General features: G+C 57.0%; 1 protein-coding gene across 1 annotated transcript in view; it reads left to right on the top strand.

Annotated features, from left to right (window-relative positions):
* LOC140358755 (protein kinase C and casein kinase substrate in neurons protein 3) overlaps window positions 1-24309 on the top strand; it is a 68715-nt gene that overhangs the window by 12947 nt on the left and 31459 nt on the right. The window contains exons 2-6 of the mRNA XM_072443800.1: window positions 2620-2690; window positions 6162-6318; window positions 9286-9521; window positions 10656-10811; window positions 22857-23032. Coding sequence (XP_072299901.1) covers window positions 2628-2690; window positions 6162-6318; window positions 9286-9521; window positions 10656-10811; window positions 22857-23032 — 788 coding nt within the window. The 5' untranslated portion in view covers window positions 2620-2627. The remainder of the gene's footprint in view (window positions 1-2619; window positions 2691-6161; window positions 6319-9285; window positions 9522-10655; window positions 10812-22856; window positions 23033-24309) is intronic.

Here is a 24309-nt window from a genome sequence, read left to right as displayed (position 1 = left end):
TACGATCACCTCTCTGTGTACGATCACCTCTCTGTGTACGATCACCTCTGTGTACGATCACCTCTCTGTGTACGATCACCTCTCTGTGTACGATCACCTCTCTGTAACGTTTTGACCAATGGGATTCACACGTTGGTCCTAAGCCCCGCCTCTCGTGCTCCAGACGCAGGTTTTTGCTTCATGTCGCTCTGTTGTGTTGATCTTTAGCCCTCAGTTTTTTCAGCCGAGCTTGTGTTTCCAAGCAGGGAATTCTGGGCCGGCGCGGACTGAGCGTGCTCGGACATGCCTCCCCTGGTGCCCTGTAGCTATTTGGCGTCTGGTTCAGTTTCAGATGTGTGCACGGATCTGATGTGCAGCAGTACCTCAGTCTGCCTCACGAGGTCTAAACCAGGTCTAAACCAGGACTAAACCAGGACTAAACCAGGTCTAAACCAGGTCTAAACCAGGTCCAAATCAGGTCTAAACCAGGACTAAACCAGGACTAAACCAGGTCTAAACCAGGACTAAACCAGGACTAAACCAGGTCTAAACCAGTTTTGAACCAGGTCTAAACCAGGACTAAACCAGGACTAAACCAGGTCTAAACCAGGTCTAAACCAGGACTAAACCAGGACTAAACCAGGTCTAAACCAGGACTAAACCAGGTCTAAACCAGGACTAAACCAGTACTTAACCAGGACTAAACCAGGTTTAAACCAGGTCTAAACCAGGACTAAACCAGGTCTAAACCAGGACTAAACCAGGACTAAACCAGGACTAAACCAGGTCTAAACCAGGACTAAACCAGGTCTAAACCAGGACTAAACCAGGACTAAACCAGGACTAAACCAGGTCTAAACCAGGTCTAAACCAGGTCTAAACCAGGACTAAACCAGGACTAAACCAGGACTAAACCAGGTCTAAACCAGGTCTAAACCAGGTCTAAACCAGGTCTAAACCAGGACTAAACCAGATCTAAACCAGGACTAAACCAGGTCTAATCCAGGACTAAACCAGGTCTAAACCAGGTCTAAACCAGGTCTAAACCAGGACTAAACCAGATCTAAACCAGGACTAAACCAGGTCTAAACCAGGTCTAAACCAGGACTAAACCAGGACTAAACCAGGACTAAACCAGGACCAAGCCTTAACAGGACTGAAAGTGAAAGAAAGCGCTGATGCCGCACTTCAGAATATTAAAACATTTTTCATAGTTTCATTATTTGTACTTTGATACTGAAGTACTGACTCGATACTGGTTTGTAGAATGTATTTTTCAACTCAAAATAAGTAAGTAAGACCATCTTTACACATCATATGATGTAATAGTAAGTCTGGACGCTGAAGAAGCTTTGTTCACTGGCTTTATTTATTTAAAATGATAAACAAATGTAAAATAGATGATTCAATGATTTGACGGCTCAACATCATGAACACTGACCTTTGAGAGAGGAGTAAGGCAAGGCTGTGCTTGGTCCCCCATGAAATTTGCTTCGTACAACGGAAACTATTCATGTGTCAATTAAAGGGACAGAACATAAAATTGCTGCAGATGATTTCTTACTATATATATATATATATATATATATATATATATATATATATATATATATATATATATATATAAATGGTATATTTAAATGGTAAACACAATCTCTTAAATATTTAGGTGTGATACTTCATAAAGAGGGGTGCACGGTGGCAAAGGCAGTTAGCGCTCTTGCCTCCCAAGAAGGAGATCATGGGTTCGATTCCCGGACCAGACAAACATCACATGAGTGAGTCTGCATGTTCTCCCCGTGTTACTGTGGGTTCTCTCCGGGTTCTCTCCGGGTTCTCCGGCTTCCTCCCACCATCCAAAGACATGCATGTGTTAGGTAAAATTGGTGACTCTAAATTGGCCCTAGTGTCCCTGTCCAGGGTGTACCCAGCCTAAGGCCCAAAGTCACTGGGATAGGCTCCAGTCACCTGCGACCCCGAAAGGGAAAATGAATGTTTGGCTCAGATTTCTCTCTCTGTTCCAGAATCTGTTAGATTTATATGACAAGGAAAGAAACAACGAATCTGATTTAAAACTCTACAATGAGCGGGGTTTACCTTGTGTGAAAAGTACTTTATTTCAGGTGAAATGTTCACGTTGCTGGTGTGAATGTTGTGCTCAATGGTCTTATACTGAGAGTCATGTGGTGCCGGGGGTTCCTGTACAGGTCTTATACTGAGAGTCATGTGGTGCCTGAGGTTCCTGTACAGGTCTTATACTGAGAGTCATGTGGTGCCTGAGGTTCCTGTACAGGTCTCATACTGAGAGTCATGTGGTGCCGGGGGTTCCTGTACAGGTCTTGAACAGTTCTCTGTTCAAGGCCAGAGCTTCTTCTGGACGAGCCGCTCTTCTTCAGATGAAGTTTATCAGAAATGTAAATACAGAAGATTAAGTTAGTTTACTTTGAGTTGTTTCATTACCTTTAGTTTGAAACGTTCTTTTAAACATCAGAGTGAAAGAACCGGATCCTCGTTTCACACCTTTGACAAACAAACGGTTTGTTCCAGCTTCAGGTTCAAACAAATGATGCTCTGAGTTTAGAGCTTTTACACGTTTAAAGTGTTTGTGTTATAATGTGTTGTTGTGTTTTGTTGTCATAGAGACCAGGATGTCGACAGAACCATCACAAACCACTAACCCTGAAGATGTGAACAACTGCAGCTTCTGGATGGTAAGAACCGTTTGTCCCACCACAGAGGTGGCCACAGTGGGGGAGGGGCTGTCAAATCTACAGTTGAAGGAGTTGAGTTTCTGGGCCAGTTTTTGGTCGTCTGCAGCGTGGGGGGCTCTGGGCTTGTAGTTGGTGTGAAGCCGGAGCCCACTCCACACAGAGGCGGGGCCACTTCACACAGAGGCGGGGCCCCTCCACACAAAGGCGGGGCCACTCCACACGCGGCGGGGCCACTCCACACAGAGGCGGGGCCACTCCACACAGAGGCGGGGCCACTTCACACAGAGGCGGGGCCACTTCACACAGAGGCAAGGCTGTTGTTTGAGAACTGCTGCGTCAGACGCCTGTTGTAACGAGCTCTAGAACCCGTACTTTGCCTCTTTGTAGCGCTTCTAGCTCCGCCCCTGTGTGAACCAGGTCTCCCAGTCTGTGACGTCCAAACACACTCGTAGCTAGTTTAGTCCTGACTCTGGCACCAGCAGGAGGCCGGTCCGTGTTTAGTCCTGACTCTGGCACCAGCAGGAGGCCGGTCCATGTTTAGTCCTGACTCTGACACCAGCAGGAGGCCGGTCCATGTTTAGTCCTGACTCTGGCACCAGCAGGAGGCCGGTCCATGTTTAGTCCTGACTCTGGCACCAGCAGGAGGCCGGTCCATGTTTAGTCCTGACTCTGACACCAGCAGGAGGCCGGTCCATGTTTAGTCCTGACTCTGGCACCAGCAGGAGGTGAAGGTCGTAAAGTGGCTCAGATTTGGACTAAACCAGGACTAAACCAGAACAAAGTAAATGTAACTGACTCAGTAAACCTAAACCTAGTATTATCTAAAATACATCATATATTATTAACATTATATTCATGAACATTATATTCATGAACACCAGGGGCCCTGTACAGGGGCCCCTGGTGTTCATCTTCGTTCGGCCCACTTTTCTGTCCTGTGGATTTGGGCCACGTTTCCAGGCCGTTTCCTGTCGTCGTGGCCCAGCACATGCAGCGTCTGTGGGCCGGCTCCAAACCAGCACTTCAGTGGGTCGGCCCAATTCAAAGAGTGTAATTAACGTGGTTTAGTCACTGACCCGAGGAGCAGGGGCCCCTGCTCCCCCGCTGGGGCCCCTGCGGGCCAGCATGAGTCAGAGCCAGGGTTCCTCAAACTGTGGGACCAGTTCTACTGCTGCTACGTGAGCTCCATCTGGTGGAATACAGATTCTACTGCAGTAGATGGAGCCGAAGAAACCTTTTTAAACCAAAGTAAAGATACTCAATAAAAAGTGAACTTTAAACCTGATGCCCCGACGTTACTTTGGAAACCACCTTTTCCCCATAAATGATGTCGCCAAAGATTTTATTGAACGTAAACCAGGAAACAAGAGCCTGATGTCGCTAAAATCTACATTTTGTGACGCTTGCGTTTCTGTAGTGGCCCCGCCCCGGTTGACTGCTGCCCCGCCCCTTTTCACTGTGGCCCCGCCCCAAAATCGTGTGAAACTGACGAGTTCGACAGATTTACCCCCTTATACTGACATCAGTCCCTCTCTCTCTCTCTCTCTCTCTCTCTCTCCTGTAGATCTGTTGCTTGTGTCAGAGATTCCACAGCTGCTTCTGTTTAATTCATACAAGAGACAAGAGACAAGAAAGAGTAAAACCGGCTCTAAACTGGCTCTAAACCAGCTCTAAACCTGCTCAGCAGTTCAGAGCGGTTCAGAGCGGTTCTTGGCCGTCAGTATAAAACCTACAATGATTCTGTTTTTGAGCTTGTGGTAAAAGCTAACGCTGGTGCGACAGAAATAACCGCAGCAAAGTCATGTGACGCCCGGGCTTCAGTTTCAACACAGAGTTCACTCGAGTTCTTCACTGCACTCGCCGCTTCATCTGCGACTGCACTCGCCGCTTCATTTGCGACTGCACTCGCCGCTTCATCTGCGACTGCACTCGCCGCTTCATCTGCGACTGCACTCGCCGCTTCATCTGCGACTGCACTCGCCGCTTCATTTGCGACTGCACTCGCCGCTTCATCTGCGACTGCACTCGCCGCTTCATCTGCGACTGCACTCGCCGCTTCATCTGCGACTGCACTCGCCGCTTCATCTGCGACTGCACTCGCAGCTTCATCTGCGACTGCACTCGCCGCTTCATCTGCGACTGCACTCGCCGCTTCATTTGCGACTGCACTCGCCGCTTCATCTGCGACTGCACTCGCCGCTTCATCTGCGACTGCACTCGCCGCTTCATTTGCGACTGCACTCGCCGCTTCATCTGCGACTGCACTCGCCGCTTCATCTGCGACTGCACTCGCCGCTTCATCTGCGACTGCACTCGCCGCTTCATTTGCGACTGCACTCGCCGCTTCATCTGCGACTGCACTCGCCGCTTCATCTGCGACTGCACTCGCCGCTTCATCTGCGACTGCACTCGCCGCTTCATTTGCGACTGCACTCGCCGCTTCATCTGCGACTGCACTCGCCGCTTCATTTGCGACTGCACTCGCCGCTTCATTTGCGACTGCACTCGCCGCTTCATCTGCGACTGCACTCGCCGCTTCATCTGCGACTGCACTCGCCGCTTCATCTGCGACTGCACTCGCCGCTTCATCTGCGACTGCACTCGCCGCTTCATCTGCGACTGCACTCGCCGCTTCATCTGCGACTGCACTCGCCGCTTCATTTGCGACTGCACTCGCCGCTTCATCTGCGACTGCACTCGCCGCTTCATTTGCGACTGCACTCGCCGCTTCATCTGCGACTGCACTCGCCGCTTCATTTGCGACTGCACTCGCCGCTTCATTTGCGACTGCACTCGCCGCTTCATCTGCGACTGCACTCGCCGCTCCTTCGTGTGCTGGTGTCACGTCACATCAGGATCATTCATAGGTGTCAAACTCTGGCCCGCCAGACGTTTTAATCTGGCCTTTTTAAATTGATTCATAGAACCGTAGTTACATCCGTAACCGTTTCGATCGCTAAAACTATAGAACTACAGACGTGGAAATGTTTTTTTAAATCTTGAGAAGTTTATTTAGTTCTAAAGTCACATGTTTATCTCTGTAGAACTGTAGATCATTTCTGAAGTTGTGATGCTCATGTTGGTGAAATGACACTTGTTTTTCTAAATACATTTCAGTTTATGAGAACAAACGTTTTGTATTTTTTTTTAATTGATCCAGTAATTGCTTCAAAACAGCGTAGACTTTATGAAGCTATTTGTGTCTTATATTTTTAATAATTTTATGTTTTACGTTATGTTCGGCGTGTGACACCCCTGATTTACCTCAAGGATCAAACACATTTCAAAAGTTTCCTGCAGTTATTTCTAGAAGGATTGAAAAATGCACCAGTAAAACATCTGCCAAAGTGCTAAAAATACTAACGTGCTAATCGTTGATTTAGCATTTCAAAAGCGGGTCATTGACGTGTTGGACTCAGCATCACACGTGTGACTTAAAGTCTTCAGTCTCTGTGGCTTTGTCTCCTGCAGCCGGGGAACTACCAGCGCACGGTGCGGAGGACGGAGGACTCTTTTCAGGCGTGCACCGACATCGTGAGCTGTTTCCAGGAGCGAGCGCGAGTGGAGCGACAATACGCCCAGGCGCTTGGCGAGTGGAGCCAGAAGTGGAGGCCCGTGGTCCACTCCAGTCAGTCTTTTCCTCTGACCTTTTCTGTCATTTTTGTCAAGCTCCTGTCTTCAATCTGTTCTGTGGGGTGCCCCAAGGGTCAGTCCTGGGACCCTTGCTGCTGTTAGGTCATGGAGCGGCCTCCTGCTGGTGCCAGAGTCAGGACTAAACATGGACCGGCCTCCTGCTGGTGCCAGAGTCAGGACTAAACATGGACCGGCCTCCTGCTGGTGCCAGAGTCAGGACTAAACATGGACCGGCCTCCTGCTGGTGCCAGAGTCAGGACTAAACATGGACCGGCCTCCTGCTGGTGCCAGAGTCAGGACTAAACATGGAGCGGCCTCCTGCTGGTGCCAGAGTCAGGACTAAACATGGAGCGGCCTCCTGCTGGTGCCAGAGTCAGGACTAAACATGGACCGGCCTCCTGCTGGTGCCAGAGTCAGGACTAAACATGGACCGGCCTCCTGCTGGTGCCAGAGTCAGGACTAAACATGGACCGGCCTCCTGCTGGTGCCAGAGTCAGGACTAAACATGGACCGGCCTCCTGCTGGTGCCAGAGTCAGGACTAAACATGGACTGGCCTCCTGCTGGTGCCAGAGTCAGGACTAAACATGGAGCGGCCTCCTGCTGGTGCCAGAGTCAGGACTAAACATGGACCGGCCTCCTGCTGGTGCCAGAGTCAGGACTAAACATGGACCGGCCTCCTGCTGGTGCCAGAGTCAGGACTAAACATGGACCGGCCTCCTGCTGGTGCCAGAGTCAGGACTAAACATGGACCGGCCTCCTGCTGGTGCCAGAGTCAGGACTAAACATGGACCGGCCTCCTGCTGGTGCCAGAGTCAGGACTAAACATGGACTGGCCTCCTGCTGGTGCCAGAGTTAGGACTAAACATGGAGCAGCCTCCTGCTGGTGCCAGAGTCAGGACTAAACATGGAGCGGCCTCCTGCTGGTGCCAGAGTCAGGACTAAACATGGACCGGCCTCCTGCTGGTGCCAGAGTCAGGACTAAACATGGACCGGCCTCCTGCTGGTGCCAGAGTCAGGACTAAACATGGACCGGCCTCCTGCTGGTGCCAGAGTCAGGACTAAACATGGACCGGCCTCCTGCTGGTGCCAGAGTCAGGACTAAACATGGAGCGGCCTCCTGCTGGTGCCAGAGTCAGGACTAAACATGGAGCGGCCTCCTGCTGGTGCCAGAGTCAGGACTAAACATGGACCGGCCTCCTGCTGGTGCCAGAGTCAGGACTAAACATGGACCGGCCTCCTGCTGGTGCCAGAGTCAGGACTAAACATGGACCGGCCTCCTGCTGGTGCCAGAGTCAGGACTAAACATGGAGCGGCCTCCTGCTGGTGCCAGAGTCAGGACTAAACATGGACCGGCCTCCTGCTGGTGCCAGAGTCAGGACTAAACATGGACCGGCCTCCTGCTGGTGCCAGAGTCAGGACTAAACATGGACCGGCCTCCTGCTGGTGCCAGAGTCAGGACTAAACATGGACCGGCCTCCTGCTGGTGCCAGAGTCAGGACTAAACATGGACCGGCCTCCTGCTGGTGCCAGAGTCAGGACTAAACATGGACTGGCCTCCTGCTGGTGCCAGAGTCAGGACTAAACATGGAGCAGCCTCCTGCTGGTGCCAGAGTCAGGACTAAACATGGACCGGCCTCCTGCTGGTGCCAGAGTCAGGACTAAACATGGACCGGCCTCCTGCTGGTGCCAGAGTCAGGACTAAACATGGACCGGCCTCCTGCTGGTGCCAGAGTCAGGACTAAACATGGACCGGCCTCCTGCTGGTGCCAGAGTCAGGACTAAACATGGACCGGCCTCCTGCTGGTGCCAGAGTCAGGACTAAACATGGACCGGCCTCCTGCTGGTGCCAGAGTCAGGACTAAACATGGAGCGGCCTCCTGCTGGTGCCAGAGTCAGGACTAAACATGGACCGGCCTCCTGCTGGTGCCAGAGTCAGGACTAAACATGGACCGGCCTCCTGCTGGTGCCATTTCGTTTCCTTTCATAGCTCCTTCAGCATAAGCGGAACTAAGATAAGATAAGATAAGATAAGATATTCCTTTATTGTCCCACATGGGGAAATTTCATTGTTGCAACGCAGGTAGATACAGAGGTAGATCCAGAAGAACAGATCACTTATAGGAAGTCTGAAAAACACTTTCAGCAGAAGATCTCCTATAAATAAATAAAAACTCCCAACTAGAGCCACAGTTTGCTGAAGCACAGGGCAGTTTGCTAACAGGTCCATATGCTAACAGGTCCATATGCTAACAGTTCCATATGCTAACAGTTCCATATGCTAACAGTTCCATATGCTAATAGGTCTGCATGCTAACAGTTCCATATGCTAACAGGTCTGCATGCTAACAGGTCAGTTTGCTAACAGTTCTGCATGCTAACAGGTCAGTTTGCTAACAGGTCTGCATGCTAACAGGTCAGTTTGCTAACAGGTCTGCATGCTAACAGGTCCATATGCTAACAGGTCTGCATGCCAACAGGTCCATATGCTAACAGGTCTGCATGCTAACAGGTCCATATGCTAACAGGTCTGCATGCTAACAGGTCCATATGCTAACAGGTCTGCATGCTAACAGGTCCATATGCTAACAGGTCTGCATGCTAACAGGTCCATATGCTAACAGGTCTGCATGCTAACAGGTCCATATGCTAACAGGTCTGCATGCTAACAGGTCCATATGCTAACAGGTCTGCATGCTAACAGGTCAGTTTGCTAACAGGTCTGCATGCTAACAGGTCCATATGCTAACAGGTCTGCATGCTAACAGGTCCATATGCTAACAGGTCTGCATGCTAACAGGTCCATATGCTAACAGGTCTGCATGCTAACAGGTCCATATGCTAACAGGTCTGCATGCTAACAGGTCCATATGCTAACAGGTCTGCATGCTAACAGGTCCATATGCTAACAGGTCTGCATGCTAACAGGTCAGTTTGCTAACGCTCCGGTGTCTCTGCGCTCAGGCCCTCTGTACGGCTCTCTGATGAAGGCGTGGCAGTGCTTCATGACGTCCGCAGATCGCCTGGCCACGCTCCACGCCTCCATGTGCCGCGCCCTGGTGTCCGAGGACGGGGACAGGGTGCGCACCTGGCAGAAGGACAACTTCCACAAGAAAGTGTTCGGAGGATTCAAAGAGACGCAGGACATCGAGGCGGGGTTTGCACGCGCTCAGAAACCATGGGCCAAGAAACTCAAGAAGGTCTGTGTGGCTCCACGGACAAAAGTCTGTTTTCCGTCGTTATTTGGAGTGTTGTTGATGTGGTTACCATGGAAACCGTTCCTCGCGGTCGCTCTTGTTCCTCGCGGTCGCTCTTGTTCCTCGCGGTCGCTCTTGTTCCTCACGGTCGCTCTTGTTCTTCGCGGTCGCTCTTGTTCCTCGTTCTTGTTCCTCGCGGTCGCTCTTGTTCCTCACGGTTGCTCTTGTTCTTCGCGGTCGCTCTTGTTCCTCGTTCTTGTTCCTCGCGATCACTCTTGTTCCTCACGGTCGCTCTTGTTCCTCGTTCTTGTTCCTCGCGGTCGCTCTTGTTCCTCGCGGTCGCTCTTGTTCCTCGCGGTCGCTCTTGTTCCTCACGGTCGCTCTTGTTCTTCGCGGTCGCTCTTGTTCCTCGTTCTTGTTCCTCGCGGTCACTCTTTTTCCTCGCGGTTGCTCTTGTTCCTCACGGTCGCTCTTGTTCCTCACGGTCGCTCTTGTTCCTCGTTCTTGTTCCTCGCGGTCGCTCTTGTTCCTCACGGTTGCTCTTGTTCTTCGCGGTCGCTCTTGTTCCTCGTTCTTGTTCCTCGCGATCACTCTTGTTCCTCACGGTCGCTCTTGTTCCTCGCGGTCGCTCTTGTTCCTCGCGGTCGCTCTTGTTCCTCGCGGTCGCTCTTGTTCCTCGCGGTCGCTCTTGTTCCTCGCGGTCGCTCTTGTTCTTCGCGGTCGCTCTTGTTCCTCGTTCTTGTTCCTCGCGATCACTCTTTTTCCTCGCGGTTGCTCTTGTTCCTCACGGTCGCTCTTGTTCCTCACGGTCGCTCTTGTTCCTCGTTCTTGTTCCTCGCGGTCGCTCTTGTTCCTCACGGTTGCTCTTGTTCTTCGCGGTCGCTCTTGTTCCTCGCGGTCGCTCTTGTTCCTCACGGTCGCTCTTGTTCCTCACGGTCGCTCTTGTTCCTCGTTCTTGTTCCTCGCGGTCGCTCTTGTTCCTCGCGGTCGCTCTTGTTCCTCGCGGTCGCTCTTGTTCCTCACGGTCGCTCTTGTTCCTCGTTCTTGTTCCTCGCGATCACTCTTTTTCCTCGCGGTTGCTCTTGTTCTTCGCGGTCGCTCGGTCGCTCTTGTTCCTCACGGTCACTCTTGTTCCAGCTGGACAAAGCCCGGCAGTCGTACCACAAAGTGAGCCGGAGAGAGTTCATGATCAGAGAGCGAGAGGCGCACGCTCAGGGAAACCCCGACGTCAACATCGACAAACAGAAGAAGCTTCAGGAGGAGCTGCAGCTGGCCACGCAGGAGGCCGACAAGGCAAGTATAACCCTCGTCACATCCTCGTCACATCCTCGTCGCATCCTCGTCACGTCCTCGTCACGTCCTCGTCGCGTCCTCGTCACGTCCTCGTCACATTCTCGTCACATCCTCGTCCCGTCCTCGTCCCGTCCTCGTCACGTCCTCGTCCCGTCCTCGTCACGTCCTCGTCACGTCCTCGTCACGTCCTCGTCACGTCCTCGTCACGTCCTCGTCACGTCCTCGTCCCGTCCTCGTCACGTCCTCGTCACGTCCTCGTCGCGTCCTCGTCGCGTCCTCGTCGCGTCCTCGTCACGTCCTCGTCGCGTCCTCGTCACGTCCTCGTCCCGTCCTCGTCACGTCCTCGTCCCGTCCTCGTCACGTCCTCGTCACATCCTCGTCCCGTCCTCGTCACGTCCTCGTCCCGTCCTCGTCCCGTCCTCGTCCCGTCCTCGTCACATCCTCGTCACATCCTCGTCGCATCCTCGTCGCGTCCTCGTCACGTCCTCGTCACATCCTCGTCACATCCTCGTCACATCCTCGTCACGTCCTCGTCCCGTCCTCGTCCCGTCCTCGTCACATCCTCGTCCCGTCCTCGTCCCGTCCTCGTCACGTCCTCGTCCCGTCCTCGTCACATCCTCGTCCCGTCCTCGTCACGTCCTCGTCCCGTCCTCGTCCCGTCCTCGTCCCGTCCTCGTCACATCCTCGTCACATCCTCGTCGCATCCTCGTCACGTCCTCGTCACATCCTCGTCCCGTCCTCGTCACATCCTCGTCCCGTCCTCGTCACATCCTCGTCACGTCCTCGTCCCGTCCTCGTCCCGTCCTCGTCCCGTCCTCGTCACGTCCTCGTCGCATCCTCGTCACGTCCTCGTCACGTCCTCGTCACGTCCTCGTCACGTCCTCGTCACGTCCTCGTCACGTCCTCGTCACCTCCTCGTCACGTCCTCGTCACAGACTTCGTCACAGACTTCGTCACGTCCTCTTCACGTCCTCTTCACGTCCTCGTCACGTCCTCGTCACGTCCTCGTCGCATCCTCGTCACAGACTTCGTCACAGACTTCGTCACGTCCTCTTCACGTCCTCGTCACGTCCTCGTCACATCCTCGTCACATCCTCGTCACGTCCTCGTCACGTCCTCGTCACGTCCTCGTCACGTCCTCGTCACATCCTCGTCCCGTCCTCGTCCCGTCCTCGTCCCGTCCTCGTCACATCCTCGTCCCGTCCTCGTCACGTCCTCGTCACATCCTCGTCCCGTCCTCGTCACATCCTCGTCCCGTCCTCGTCACATCCTCGTCACATCCTCGTCCCGTCCTCGTCACATCCTCGTCACATCCTCGTCCCGTCCTCGTCACATCCTCGTCCCGTCCTCATCACATCCTCGTCACATCCTCGTCACGTCCTCGTCACATCCTCGTCACCTCCTCGTCACGTCCTCGTCACAGACTTCGTCACAGACTTCGTCACGTCCTCTTCACGTCCTCTTCACGTCCTCGTCACGTCCTCGTCACGTCCTCGTCGCATCCTCGTCACAGACTTCGTCACAGACTTCGTCACGTCCTCGTCACGTCCTCGTCACGTCCTCGTCACGTCCTCGTCACTCCCTCGTCACGTCCTCGTCACTCCCTCGTCACGTCCTCGTCACGTCCTCGTCACGTCCTCGTCACTCCCTCGTCACGTCCTCGACACTCCCTCGTCACGTCCTCGTCACGCCCTCGTCACGTCCTCGTCACGTCCTCGTCACGTCCTCGTCACGTCCTCGTCACGCCCTCGTCACGTCCTCGTCACGTCCTCGTCACGTCCTCGTCACGTCCTCGTCACTCCCTCGTCACGTCCTCGTCACTCCCTCGTCACGTCCTCGTCACATCCTCGTCACAGACTTCGTCACGTCCTCTTCACGTCCTCTTCACGTCCTCGTCACCTCCTCGTCACGTCCTCGTCACAGACTTCGTCACAGACTTCGTCACGTCCTCTTCACGTCCTCGTCACGTCCTCGTCACGTCCTCGTCACGTCCTCGTCACGTCCTCGTCACGTCCTCGTCACGTCCTCGTCGCATCCTCGTCACAGACTTCGTCACAGACTTCGTCACGTCCTCGTCACGTCCTCGTCACGTCCTCGTCAGGTCCTCGTCACGTCCTCGTCACTCCCTCGTCACGTCCTCGTCACTCCCTCGTCACGTCCTCGTCACTCCCTCGTCACGTCCTCGTCACTCCCTCGTCACGTCCTCGTCACGTCCTCGTCACGTCCTCGTCACTCCCTCGTCACGTCCTCGTCACTCCCTCGTCACGTCCTCGTCACGTCCTCGTCACGTCCTCGTCACGTCCTCGTCACGTCCTCGTCACGCCCTCGTCACGTCCTCGTCACGTCCTCGTCACGTCCTCGTCACGTCCTCGTCACGTCCTCGTCACGTCCTCGTCACGTCCTCGTCGCATCCTCGTCACAGACTTCGTCACAGACTTCGTCACGTCCTCGTCACGTCCTCGTCACGTCCTCGTCAGGTCCTCGTCACGTCCTCGTCACTCCCTCGTCACGTCCTCGTCACTCCCTCGTCACGTCCTCGTCACTCCCTCGTCACGTCCTCGTCACTCCCTCGTCACGTCCTCGTCACGTCCTCGTCACGTCCTCGTCACTCCCTCGTCACGTCCTCGTCACTCCCTCGTCACGTCCTCGTCACGCCCTCGTCACGTCCTCGTCACGTCCTCGTCACGTCCTCGTCACGTCCTCGTCACGCCCTCGTCACGTCCTCGTCACGTCCTCGTCACGTCCTCGTCACGTCCTCGTCACTCCCTCGTCACGTCCTCGTCACTCCCTCGTCACGTCCTCGTCACATCCTCGTCACAGACTTCGTCACGTCCTCTTCACGTCCTCTTCACGTCCTCGTCACCTCCTCGTCACGTCCTCGTCACAGACTTCGTCACAGACTTCGTCACGTCCTCTTCACGTCCTCTTCACGTCCTCGTCACGTCCTCGTCACGTCCTCGTCGCATCCTCGTCACGTCCTCGTCACTGCCTCGTCACCTCCTCGTCACGTCCTCGTCACAGACTTCGTCACAGACTTCGTCACGTCCTCTTCACGTCCTCTTCACGTCCTCGTCACCTCCTCGTCACGTCCTCGTCACAGACTTCGTCACAGACTTCGTCACGTCCTCTTCACGTCCTCTTCACGTCCTCGTCACGTCCTCGTCACGTCCTCGTCGCATCCTCTTCACGTCCTCTTCACGTCCTCGTCACCTCCTCGTCACGTCCTCGTCACAGACTTCGTCACAGACTTCGTCACGTCCTCTTCACGTCCTCGTCCCGTCCTCGTCACATCCTCGTCATATCCTCGTCACGTCCTCGTCACATCCTCGTCCCGTCCTCGTCACATCCTCGTCATATCCTCGTCATGTCCTCGTCACATCCTCGTCACCTCCTCGTCACGTCCTCGTCACATCCTCGTCCCGTCCTCGTCACATCCTCGTCATATCCTCGTCATGTCCTCGTCACATCCTCGTCACCTCCTCGTCACGTCCTCGTCACATCCTCGTCCCGTCCTCGTCACATCCTCGTCACATCCTCGTCCCGTCCTCGTCACATCCTCGTCCCGTCCTCGTCACATCCTCGTCACGTCCTCGTCACATCCTCGTCACATCCTCGTCACCTCCTCGTCACGTCCTCGTCACAGACTTCGTCACAGACTTCGTCACGTCCTCTTCACGTCCTCTTCACGTCCTCGTCACGTCCTCGTCACGTCCTCGTCACGTCCTCGTCACGTCCTCGTCACGCCCTCGTCGCATCCTCGTCACAGACTTCGTCACAGACTTCGTCACTCCCTCGTCACTCCCTCGTCACGTCCTCGTCACGTCCTCGTCACGTCCTCGTCAGGTCCTCGTCACGTCCTAGTCACTCCCTCGTCACGTCCTCGTCACGCCCTCGTCACGTCCTCGTCACGTCCTCGTCACGTCCTCGTCACGTCCTCGTCACGTCCTCGTCACGCCCTCGTCACGTCCTCGTCACGTCCTCGTCACGTCCTCGTCACTCCCTCGTCACGTCCTCGTCACTCCCTCGTCACGTCCTCGTCACATCCTCGTCACAGACTTCTTCACGTCCTCGTCACCTCCTCGTCACGTCCTCGTCACAGACTTCGTCACAGACTTCGTCACGTCCTCTTCACGTCCTCGTCACGTCCTCGTCACGTCCTCGTCACGTCCTCGTCACGTCCTCGTCACGTCCTCGTCACGTCCTCGTCACTGCCTCGTCACGTCCTCGTCACTCCCTCGTCACGTCCTCGTCACTCCCTCGTCACGTCCTCGTCACTCCCTCGTCACGTCCTCGTCACTCCCTCGTCACGTCCTCGTCACGTCCTCGTCACGCCCTCGTCACGCCCTCGTCACGTCCTCGTCACGTCCTCGTCACGCCCTCGTCACGTCCTCGTCACGTCCTCGTCACGTCCTCGTCACGCCCTCGTCACGTCCTCGTCACGTCCTCGTCACGTCCTCGTCACGTCCTCGTCACTCCCTCGTCACGTCCTTGTCACTCCCTCGTCGCGTCCTCGTCACAGACTTCGTCACGTCCTCTTCACGTCCTCTTCACGTCCTCGTCACCTCCTCGTCACGTCCTCGTCACAGACTTCGTCACAGACTTCGTCACGTCCTCTTCACGTCCTCGTCACGTCCTCGTCACGTCCTCGTCACGTCCTCGTCACGTCCTCGTCACGTCCTCGTCACTCCCTCGTCACGTCCTCGTCACTCCCTCGTCACGTCCTCGTCACTCCCTCGTCACGTCCTCGTCACGTCCTCGTCACGCCCTCGTCACGCCCTCGTCACGTCCTCGTCACGTCCTCGTCACGTCCTCGTCACGCCCTCGTCACTCCCTCGTCACGTCCTCGTCACGTCCTCGTCACAGACTTCGTCACGTCCTCTTCACGTCCTCTTCACGTCCTCGTCACCTCCTCGTCACGTCCTCGTCACAGACTTCGTCACAGACTTCGTCACGTCCTCTTCACGTCCTCGTCACGTCCTCGTCACGTCCTCGTCACGTCCTCGTCACTGCCTCGTCACGTCCTCGTCACTCCCTCGTCACGTCCTCGTCACTCCCTCGTCACGTCCTCGTCACTCCCTCGTCACGTCCTCGTCACGTCCTCGTCACGTCCTCGTCACTCCCTCGTCACGTCCTCGTCACGTCCTCGTCACGCCCTCGTCACGCCCTCGTCACGTCCTCGTCACGTCCTCGTCACGCCCTCGTCACGTCCTCGTCACGTCCTCGTCACGTCCTCGTCACGCCCTCGTCACGTCCTCGTCACGTCCTCGTCACGTCCTCGTCACTCCCTCGTCACGTCCTCGTCACTCCCTCGTCACGTCCTTGTCACTCCCTCGTCACGTCCTCGTCACAGACTTCGTCACGTCCTCTTCACGTCCTCTTCACGTCCTCGTCACCTCCTCGTCACGTCCTCGTCACAGACTTCGTCACAGACTTCGTCACGTCCTCTTCACGTCCTCGTCACGTCCTCGTCACGTCCTCGTCACGTCCTCGTCACGTCCTCGTCACTGCCTCGTCACGTCCTCGTCACTCCCTCGTCACTCCCTCGTCACGTCCTCGTCACTCCCTCGTCACGTCCTCGTCACGTCCTCGTCACGTCCTCGTCACTCCCTCGTCACGTCCTCGTCACTCCCTCGTCACGTCCTCGTCACGTCCTCGTCACGCCCTCGTCACGCCCTCGTCACGTCCTCGTCACGTCCTCGTCACGCCCTCGTCACGTCCTCGTCACGTCCTCGTCACGTCCTCGTCACGTCCTCGTCACGTCCTCGTCACTCCCTCGTCACGTCCTCGTCACTCCCTCGTCACATCCTCGTCACCTCCTCGTCACGCCCTCGTCACGCCCTCGTCACGTCCTCGTCACGCCCTCGTCACGTCCTCGTCACGCCCTCGTCACGCCCTCGTCACGTCCTCGTCACGCCCTCGTCACTCCCTCGTCACGTCCTCGTCACGTCCTCGTCACGTCCTCGTCACTCCCTCGTCACGTCCTCGTCACGTCCTCGTCACGTCCTCGTCACGTCCTCGTCACGTCCTCGTCACGTCCTCGTCACTCCCTCGTCACGTCCTCGTCACTCCCTCGTCACCTCCTCGTCACCTCCTCGTCACGCCCTCGTCACGTCCTCGTCACGCCCTCGTCACTCCCTCGTCACGTCCTCGTCACGTCCTCGTCACGTCCTCGTCACTCCCTCGTCACGTCCTCGTCACGCCCTCGTCACGTCCTCGTCACGCCCTCGTCACGTCCTCGTCACGTCCTCGTCACGCCCTCGTCACGTCCTCGTCACGTCCTCGTCACGCCCTCGTCACGCCCTCGTCACGCCCTCGTCACGCCCTCGTCACGTCCTCGTCACGCCCTCGTCACGTCCTCGTCACGCCCTCGTCACGTCCTCGTCACGCCCTCGTCACGTCCTCGTCACGTCCTCGTCACGCCCTCGTCACGTCCTCGTCACGTCCTCGTCACGCCCTCGTCACGCCCTCGTCACGCCCTCGTCACGCCCTCGTCACGCCCTCGTCACGTCCTCGTCACGCCCTCGTCACGCCCTCGTCACGTCCTCGTCACGTCCTCGTCACGTCCTCGTCACTCCCTCGTCACTCCCTCGTCACATCCTCGTCACCTCCTCGTCACGCCCTCGTCACGCCCTCGTCACGTCCTCTTCACGTCCTCGTCACGTCCTCGTCACGTCCTCGTCACGTCCTCGTCACGTCCTCGTCACGTCCTCGTCACTGCCTCGTCACGTCCTCGTCACTCCCTCGTCACGTCCTCGTCACTCCCTCGTCACGTCCTCGTCACTCCCTCGTCACGTCCTCGTCACGTCCTCGTCACGTCCTCGTCACGCCCTCGTCACGCCCTCGTCACGTCCTCGTCACGTCCTCGTCACGTCCTCGTCACGTCCTCGTCACGTCCTCGTCACGCCCTCGTCACGTCCTCGTCACGTCCTCGTCACGTCCTCGTCACGTCCTCGTCACTCCCTCGTCACGTCCTCGTCACTCCCTCGTCACGTCCTTGTCACTCCCTCGTCACGTCCTCGTCACATCCTCGTCACAGACTTCGTCACGTCCTCTTCACGTCCTCTTCACGTCCTCGTCACCTCCTCGTCACGTCCTCGTCACAGACTTCGTCACAGACTTCGTCACGTCCTCTTCACGTCCTCGTCACGTCCTCGTCACGTCCTCGTCACGTCCTCGTCACGTCCTCGTCACGTCCTCGTCACTGCCTCGTCACGTCCTCGTCACTCCCTCGTCACGTCCTCGTCACTCCCTCGTCACGTCCTCGTCACTCCCTCGTCACGTCCTCGTCACGTCCTCGTCACGTCCTCGTCACTCCCTCGTCACGTCCTCGTCACGTCCTCGTCACGTCCTCGTCACTCCCTCGTCACGTCCTCGTCACGTCCTCGTCACGCCCTCGTCACGCCCTCGTCACGTCCTCGTCACGTCCTCGTCACGCCCTCGTCACGTCCTCGTCACGTCCTCGTCACGTCCTCGTCACGTCCTCGTCACGCCCTCGTCACGTCCTCGTCACGTCCTCGTCACGTCCTCGTCACTCCCTCGTCACGTCCTCGTCACTCCCTCGTCACGTCCTTGTCACTCCCTCGTCACGTCCTCGTCACAGACTTCGTCACGTCCTCTTCACGTCCTCTTCACGTCCTCGTCACCTCCTCGTCACGTCCTCGTCACAGACTTCGTCACGTCCTCTTCACGTCCTCTTCACGTCCTCGTCACCTCCTCGTCACGTCCTCGTCACAGACTTCGTCACAGACTTCGTCACGTCCTCTTCACGTCCTCGTCACGTCCTCGTCACGTCCTCGTCACGTCCTCGTCACGTCCTCGTCACGTCCTCGTCACTGCCTCGTCACGTCCTCGTCACTCCCTCGTCACTCCCTCGTCACGTCCTCGTCACTCCCTCGTCACGTCCTCGTCACGTCCTCGTCACGCCCTCGTCACGCCCTCGTCACGTCCTCTTCACGTCCTCGTCACGTCCTCGTCACGTCCTCGTCACGTCCTCGTCACTGCCTCGTCACGTCCTCGTCACTCCCTCGTCACGTCCTCGTCACTCCCTCGTCACGTCCTCGTCACTCCCTCGTCACGTCCTCGTCACGTCCTCGTCACGCCCTCGTCACGCCCTCGTCACGTCCTCGTCACGTCCTCGTCACGTCCTCGTCACGCCCTCGTCACGTCCTCGTCACGTCCTCGTCACGTCCTCGTCACGTCCTCGTCACGCCCTCGTCACGTCCTCGTCACGTCCTCGTCACTCCCTCGTCACGTCCTCGTCACTCCCTCGTCACGTCCTCGTCACATCCTCGTCACAGACTTCGTCACGTCCTCTTCACGTCCTCTTCACGTCCTCTTCACGTCCTCGTCACCTCCTCGTCACGTCCTCGTCACAGACTTCGTCACAGACTTCGTCACGTCCTCTTCACGTCCTCGTCACGTCCTCGTCACGTCCTCGTCACGTCCTCGTCACGTCCTCGTCACGTCCTCGTCACTGCCTCGTCACGTCCTCGTCACTCCCTCGTCACGTCCTCGTCACTCCCTCGTCACGTCCTCGTCACTCCCTCGTCACGTCCTCGTCACGTCCTCGTCACTCCCTCGTCACGTCCTCGTCACTCCCTCGTCACGTCCTCGTCACGTCCTCGTCACGCCCTCGTCACGCCCTCGTCACGTCCTCGTCACGTCCTCGTCACGCCCTCGTCACGTCCTCGTCACGTCCTCGTCACGTCCTCGTCACGCCCTCGTCACGTCCTCGTCACGTCCTCGTCACTCCCTCGTCACGTCCTCGTCACTCCCTCGTCACGTCCTCGTCACTCCCTCGTCACGTCCTCGTCACAGACTTCGTCACGTCCTCTTCACGTCCTCTTCACGTCCTCGTCACCTCCTCGTCACGTCCTCGTCACAGACTTCGTCACAGACTTCGTCACGTCCTCTTCACGTCCTCGTCACGTCCTCGTCACGTCCTCGTCACGTCCTCGTCACGTCCTCGTCACGTCCTCGTCACTGCCTCGTCACGTCCTCGTCACTCCCTCGTCACTCCCTCGTCACGTCCTCGTCACTCCCTCGTCACGTCCTCGTCACGTCCTCGTCACGTCCTCGTCACGTCCTCGTCACGTCCTCGTCACGTCCTCGTCACGTCCTCGTCACGTCCTCGTCACGTCCTCGTCACGTCCTCGTCACGTCCTCGTCACGTCCTCGTCACGTCCTCGTCACTCCCTCGTCACGTCCTCGTCACGTCCTCGTCACGTCCTCGTCACTCCCTCGTCACGTCCTCGTCACGTCCTCGTCACGCCCTCGTCACGCCCTCGTCACGTCCTCGTCACGTCCTCGTCACGCCCTCGTCACGTCCTCGTCACGTCCTCGTCACGTCCTCGTCACGTCCTCGTCACGCCCTCGTCACGTCCTCGTCACGTCCTCGTCACGTCCTCGTCACTCCCTCGTCACGTCCTCGTCACTCCCTCGTCACGTCCTTGTCACTCCCTCGTCACGTCCTCGTCACAGACTTCGTCACGTCCTCTTCACGTCCTCTTCACGTCCTCGTCACCTCCTCGTCACGTCCTCGTCACAGACTTCGTCACGTCCTCTTCACGTCCTCTTCACGTCCTCGTCACCTCCTCGTCACGTCCTCGTCACAGACTTCGTCACAGACTTCGTCACGTCCTCTTCACGTCCTCGTCACGTCCTCGTCACGTCCTCGTCACGTCCTCGTCACGTCCTCGTCACGTCCTCGTCACTGCCTCGTCACGTCCTCGTCACTCCCTCGTCACTCCCTCGTCACGTCCTCGTCACTCCCTCGTCACGTCCTCGTCACGTCCTCGTCACGCCCTCGTCACGCCCTCGTCACGTCCTCTTCACGTCCTCGTCACGTCCTCGTCACGTCCTCGTCACGTCCTCGTCACTGCCTCGTCACGTCCTCGTCACTCCCTCGTCACGTCCTCGTCACTCCCTCGTCACGTCCTCGTCACTCCCTCGTCACGTCCTCGTCACGTCCTCGTCACGCCCTCGTCACGCCCTCGTCACGTCCTCGTCACGTCCTCGTCACGTCCTCGTCACGCCCTCGTCACGTCCTCGTCACGTCCTCGTCACGTCCTCGTCACGTCCTCGTCACGCCCTCGTCACGTCCTCGTCACGTCCTCGTCACTCCCTCGTCACGTCCTCGTCACTCCCTCGTCACGTCCTCGTCACATCCTCGTCACAGACTTCGTCACGTCCTCTTCACGTCCTCTTCACGTCCTCGTCACCTCCTCGTCACGTCCTCGTCACAGACTTCGTCACAGACTTCGTCACGTCCTCTTCACGTCCTCGTCACGTCCTCGTCACGTCCTCGTCACGTCCTCGTCACGTCCTCGTCACGTCCTCGTCACTGCCTCGTCACGTCCTCGTCACTCCCTCGTCACGTCCTCGTCACTCCCTCGTCACGTCCTCGTCACTCCCTCGTCACGTCCTCGTCACGTCCTCGTCACTCCCTCGTCACGTCCTCGTCACTCCCTCGTCACGTCCTCGTCACGTCCTCGTCACGCCCTCGTCACGCCCTCGTCACGTCCTCGTCACGTCCTCGTCACGCCCTCGTCACGTCCTCGTCACGTCCTCGTCACGTCCTCGTCACGTCCTCGTCACGCCCTCGTCACGTCCTCGTCACGTCCTCGTCACTCCCTCGTCACGTCCTCGTCACTCCCTCGTCACGTCCTCGTCACTCCCTCGTCACGTCCTCGTCACAGACTTCGTCACGTCCTCTTCACGTCCTCTTCACGTCCTCGTCACCTCCTCGTCACGTCCTCGTCACAGACTTCGTCACAGACTTCGTCACGTCCTCTTCACGTCCTCGTCACGTCCTCGTCACGTCCTCGTCACGTCCTCGTCACGTCCTCGTCACGTCCTCGTCACTGCCTCGTCACGTCCTCGTCACTCCCTCGTCACTCCCTCGTCACGTCCTCGTCACTCCCTCGTCACGTCCTCGTCACGTCCTCGTCACGTCCTCGTCACGTCCTCGTCACGTCCTCGTCACGTCCTCGTCACGTCCTCGTCACGTCCTCGTCACGTCCTCGTCACGTCCTCGTCACTCCCTCGTCACTCCCTCGTCACTCCCTCGTCACGTCCTCGTCACGTCCTCGTCACGCCCTCGTCACGCCCTCGTCACGTCCTCGTCACGTCCTCGTCACGCCCTCGTCACGTCCTCGTCACGTCCTCGTCACGTCCTCGTCACGTCCTCGTCACGTCCTCGTCACTCCCTCGTCACGTCCTCGTCACTCCCTCGTCACATCCTCGTCACCTCCTCGTCACGCCCTCGTCACGCCCTCGTCACGTCCTCGTCACGCCCTCGTCACGTCCTCGTCACGCCCTCGTCACGTCCTCGTCACGCCCTCGTCACTCCCTCGTCACGTCCTCGTCACGTCCTCGTCACGTCCTCGTCACGTCCTCGTCACTCCCTCGTCACGTCCTCGTCACGTCCTCGTCACGTCCTCGTCACGTCCTCGTCACGTCCTCGTCACGTCCTCGTCACTCCCTCGTCACGTCCTCGTCACTCCCTCGTCACATCCTCGTCACGCCCTCGTCACGTCCTCGTCACTCCCTCGTCACGTCCTCGTCACGTCCTCGTCACGTCCTCGTCACTCCCTCGTCACGTCCTCGTCACTCCCTCGTCACGTCCTCGTCACGTCCTCGTCACGCCCTCGTCACGTCCTCGTCACGTCCTCGTCACGTCCTCGTCACGCCCTCGTCACGCCCTCGTCACGCCCTCGTCACGCCCTCGTCACGCCCTCGTCACGTCCTCGTCACGTCCTCGTCACGCCCTCGTCACGCCCTCGTCACGCCCTCGTCACGTCCTCGTCACGTCCTCGTCACGTCCTCGTCACTCCCTCGTCACTCCCTCGTCACGTCCTCGTCACTCCCTCGTCACTCCCTCGTCACATCCTCGTCACCTCCTCGTCACGCCCTCGTCACGCCCTCGTCACTCCCTCGTCACGTCCTCGTCACCTCCTCGTCACATCCTCGTCACCTCCTCGTCACGTCCTCGTCACGCCCTCGTCACGTCCTCGTCACGTCCTCGTCACAGTCTCTTCGCTGCAGGTGAGGTCTCGGTATGAGAAGGTGCTGGAGGAGCTGAACCGTTATGCTCCTCGTTACATGGAGGAGATGGAGTCAGTGTTCGACCAATCACAGGAGGAGGAGAAGAAGAGGATCATGTTCCTGAAGCAGGCTTTACTGTCCATCCACCAGCATCTGGACGTCACCACCAATGAGAGGCGAGTCTGACCCGTCCAGGACACATGACCGTTCTGTCTTCTTCTGTCTTCACTCGTTTACAGGACGTTTATGTCGTTAATTACAGAGATTTAACGACAGGAGCAACAATAGAAAAGCTCGTTTACTGTTCATAATCTGTCTCATTATTTCACAACAGACCATGATCCTTTGCTGTTATTTAGCACTTTTACATCTTCATTTATGACGTCATACTTTACATCAAAGGGTTAAGGCAAAGCTTCTCAAAGTGTGGGACACGCCCGTTATGGGCGGCGCAGGCAAATGTGAAAAAGGCTTACGCAGGGTTAAACTCTGGCAGTGGAGTGAACCTGAGGGCGTGGTGCATTCTGGGAGTGGTGCATTCTGGGAGTGGCCAGAATCGTAACCAAGAAACTTCAAATCTAGCGCACTAAAAACATAAGATGTGAAACTTCTCAAAGACGTGTCTCTTCCACACGAGACGATGGTAATGGAACAACCTCCATGAGCATAAATGACACGCACCACCTATAAAAACTATATTTCAAAGCTACATGGTTAATCCGTGTATGATTCGGTGAAATATTTGTAGATTTGAAGTGTCTTGAGTGAAGATCCTTCATCTTCTGTAAATGATCTCTTTTTACTTTCACGAGCGGATCCAGATTCTTTTTGCCTCCCACATCCAAATCTGACTTTTCCTTCCGTCGTCTCAAGAGTGAATTGTTCTCGTGTTTAAACGTTTTCAAACGGTCGGCTCTAGTTAAAGGTTGAATGGACGATTTTTTGGCCCAAATTTGAGTCTTATTTCCTTGTGGCGTGGACGGCCGATTAGTCCTGCCACGTGTCAATCATAAAACGCACCTATCGTTCACCTGCAGAGCCTGGTTCACCTGCAGAGCCTGGTTCACCTGTAGAGCCTGGTTCACCCGCAGAGCCTGGTTCACCTGTAGAGCCTGGTTCACCTGCAGAGCCTGGTTCACCTGCAGAGCCTGGTTCACCCGCAGAGCCTGGTTCACCTGCAGAGCCTCGTTCACCTGCAGAGCCTCGTTCACCTGCAGAGCCTGGTTCACCTGCAGAGCCTGGTTCACCTGCAGAGCCTGGTTCACCTGCAGAGCCTCGTTCACCTGTAGAGCCTGGTTCACCTGCAGAGCCTGGTTCACCTGTAGAGCCTGGTTCACCCGCAGAGCCTGGTTCACCTGCAGAGCCTGGTTCACCCGCAGAGCCTGGTTCACCTGCAGAGCCTGGTTCACCTGCAGAGCCTGGTTCACCTGCAGAGCCTGGTTCACCCGCAGAG

This window comes from Eucyclogobius newberryi, unplaced genomic scaffold (genome assembly GCF_026437365.1).
Source record: "Eucyclogobius newberryi isolate DKJ021-1_F unplaced genomic scaffold, fEucNew1.0.hap1 SCAF_13, whole genome shotgun sequence".
NCBI lineage: Eukaryota > Metazoa > Chordata > Actinopteri > Gobiiformes > Gobiidae > Eucyclogobius > Eucyclogobius newberryi.
Note: the sequence above shows the minus strand (reverse complement) of the source record. Positions and strands in the feature narration are given on the sequence as shown.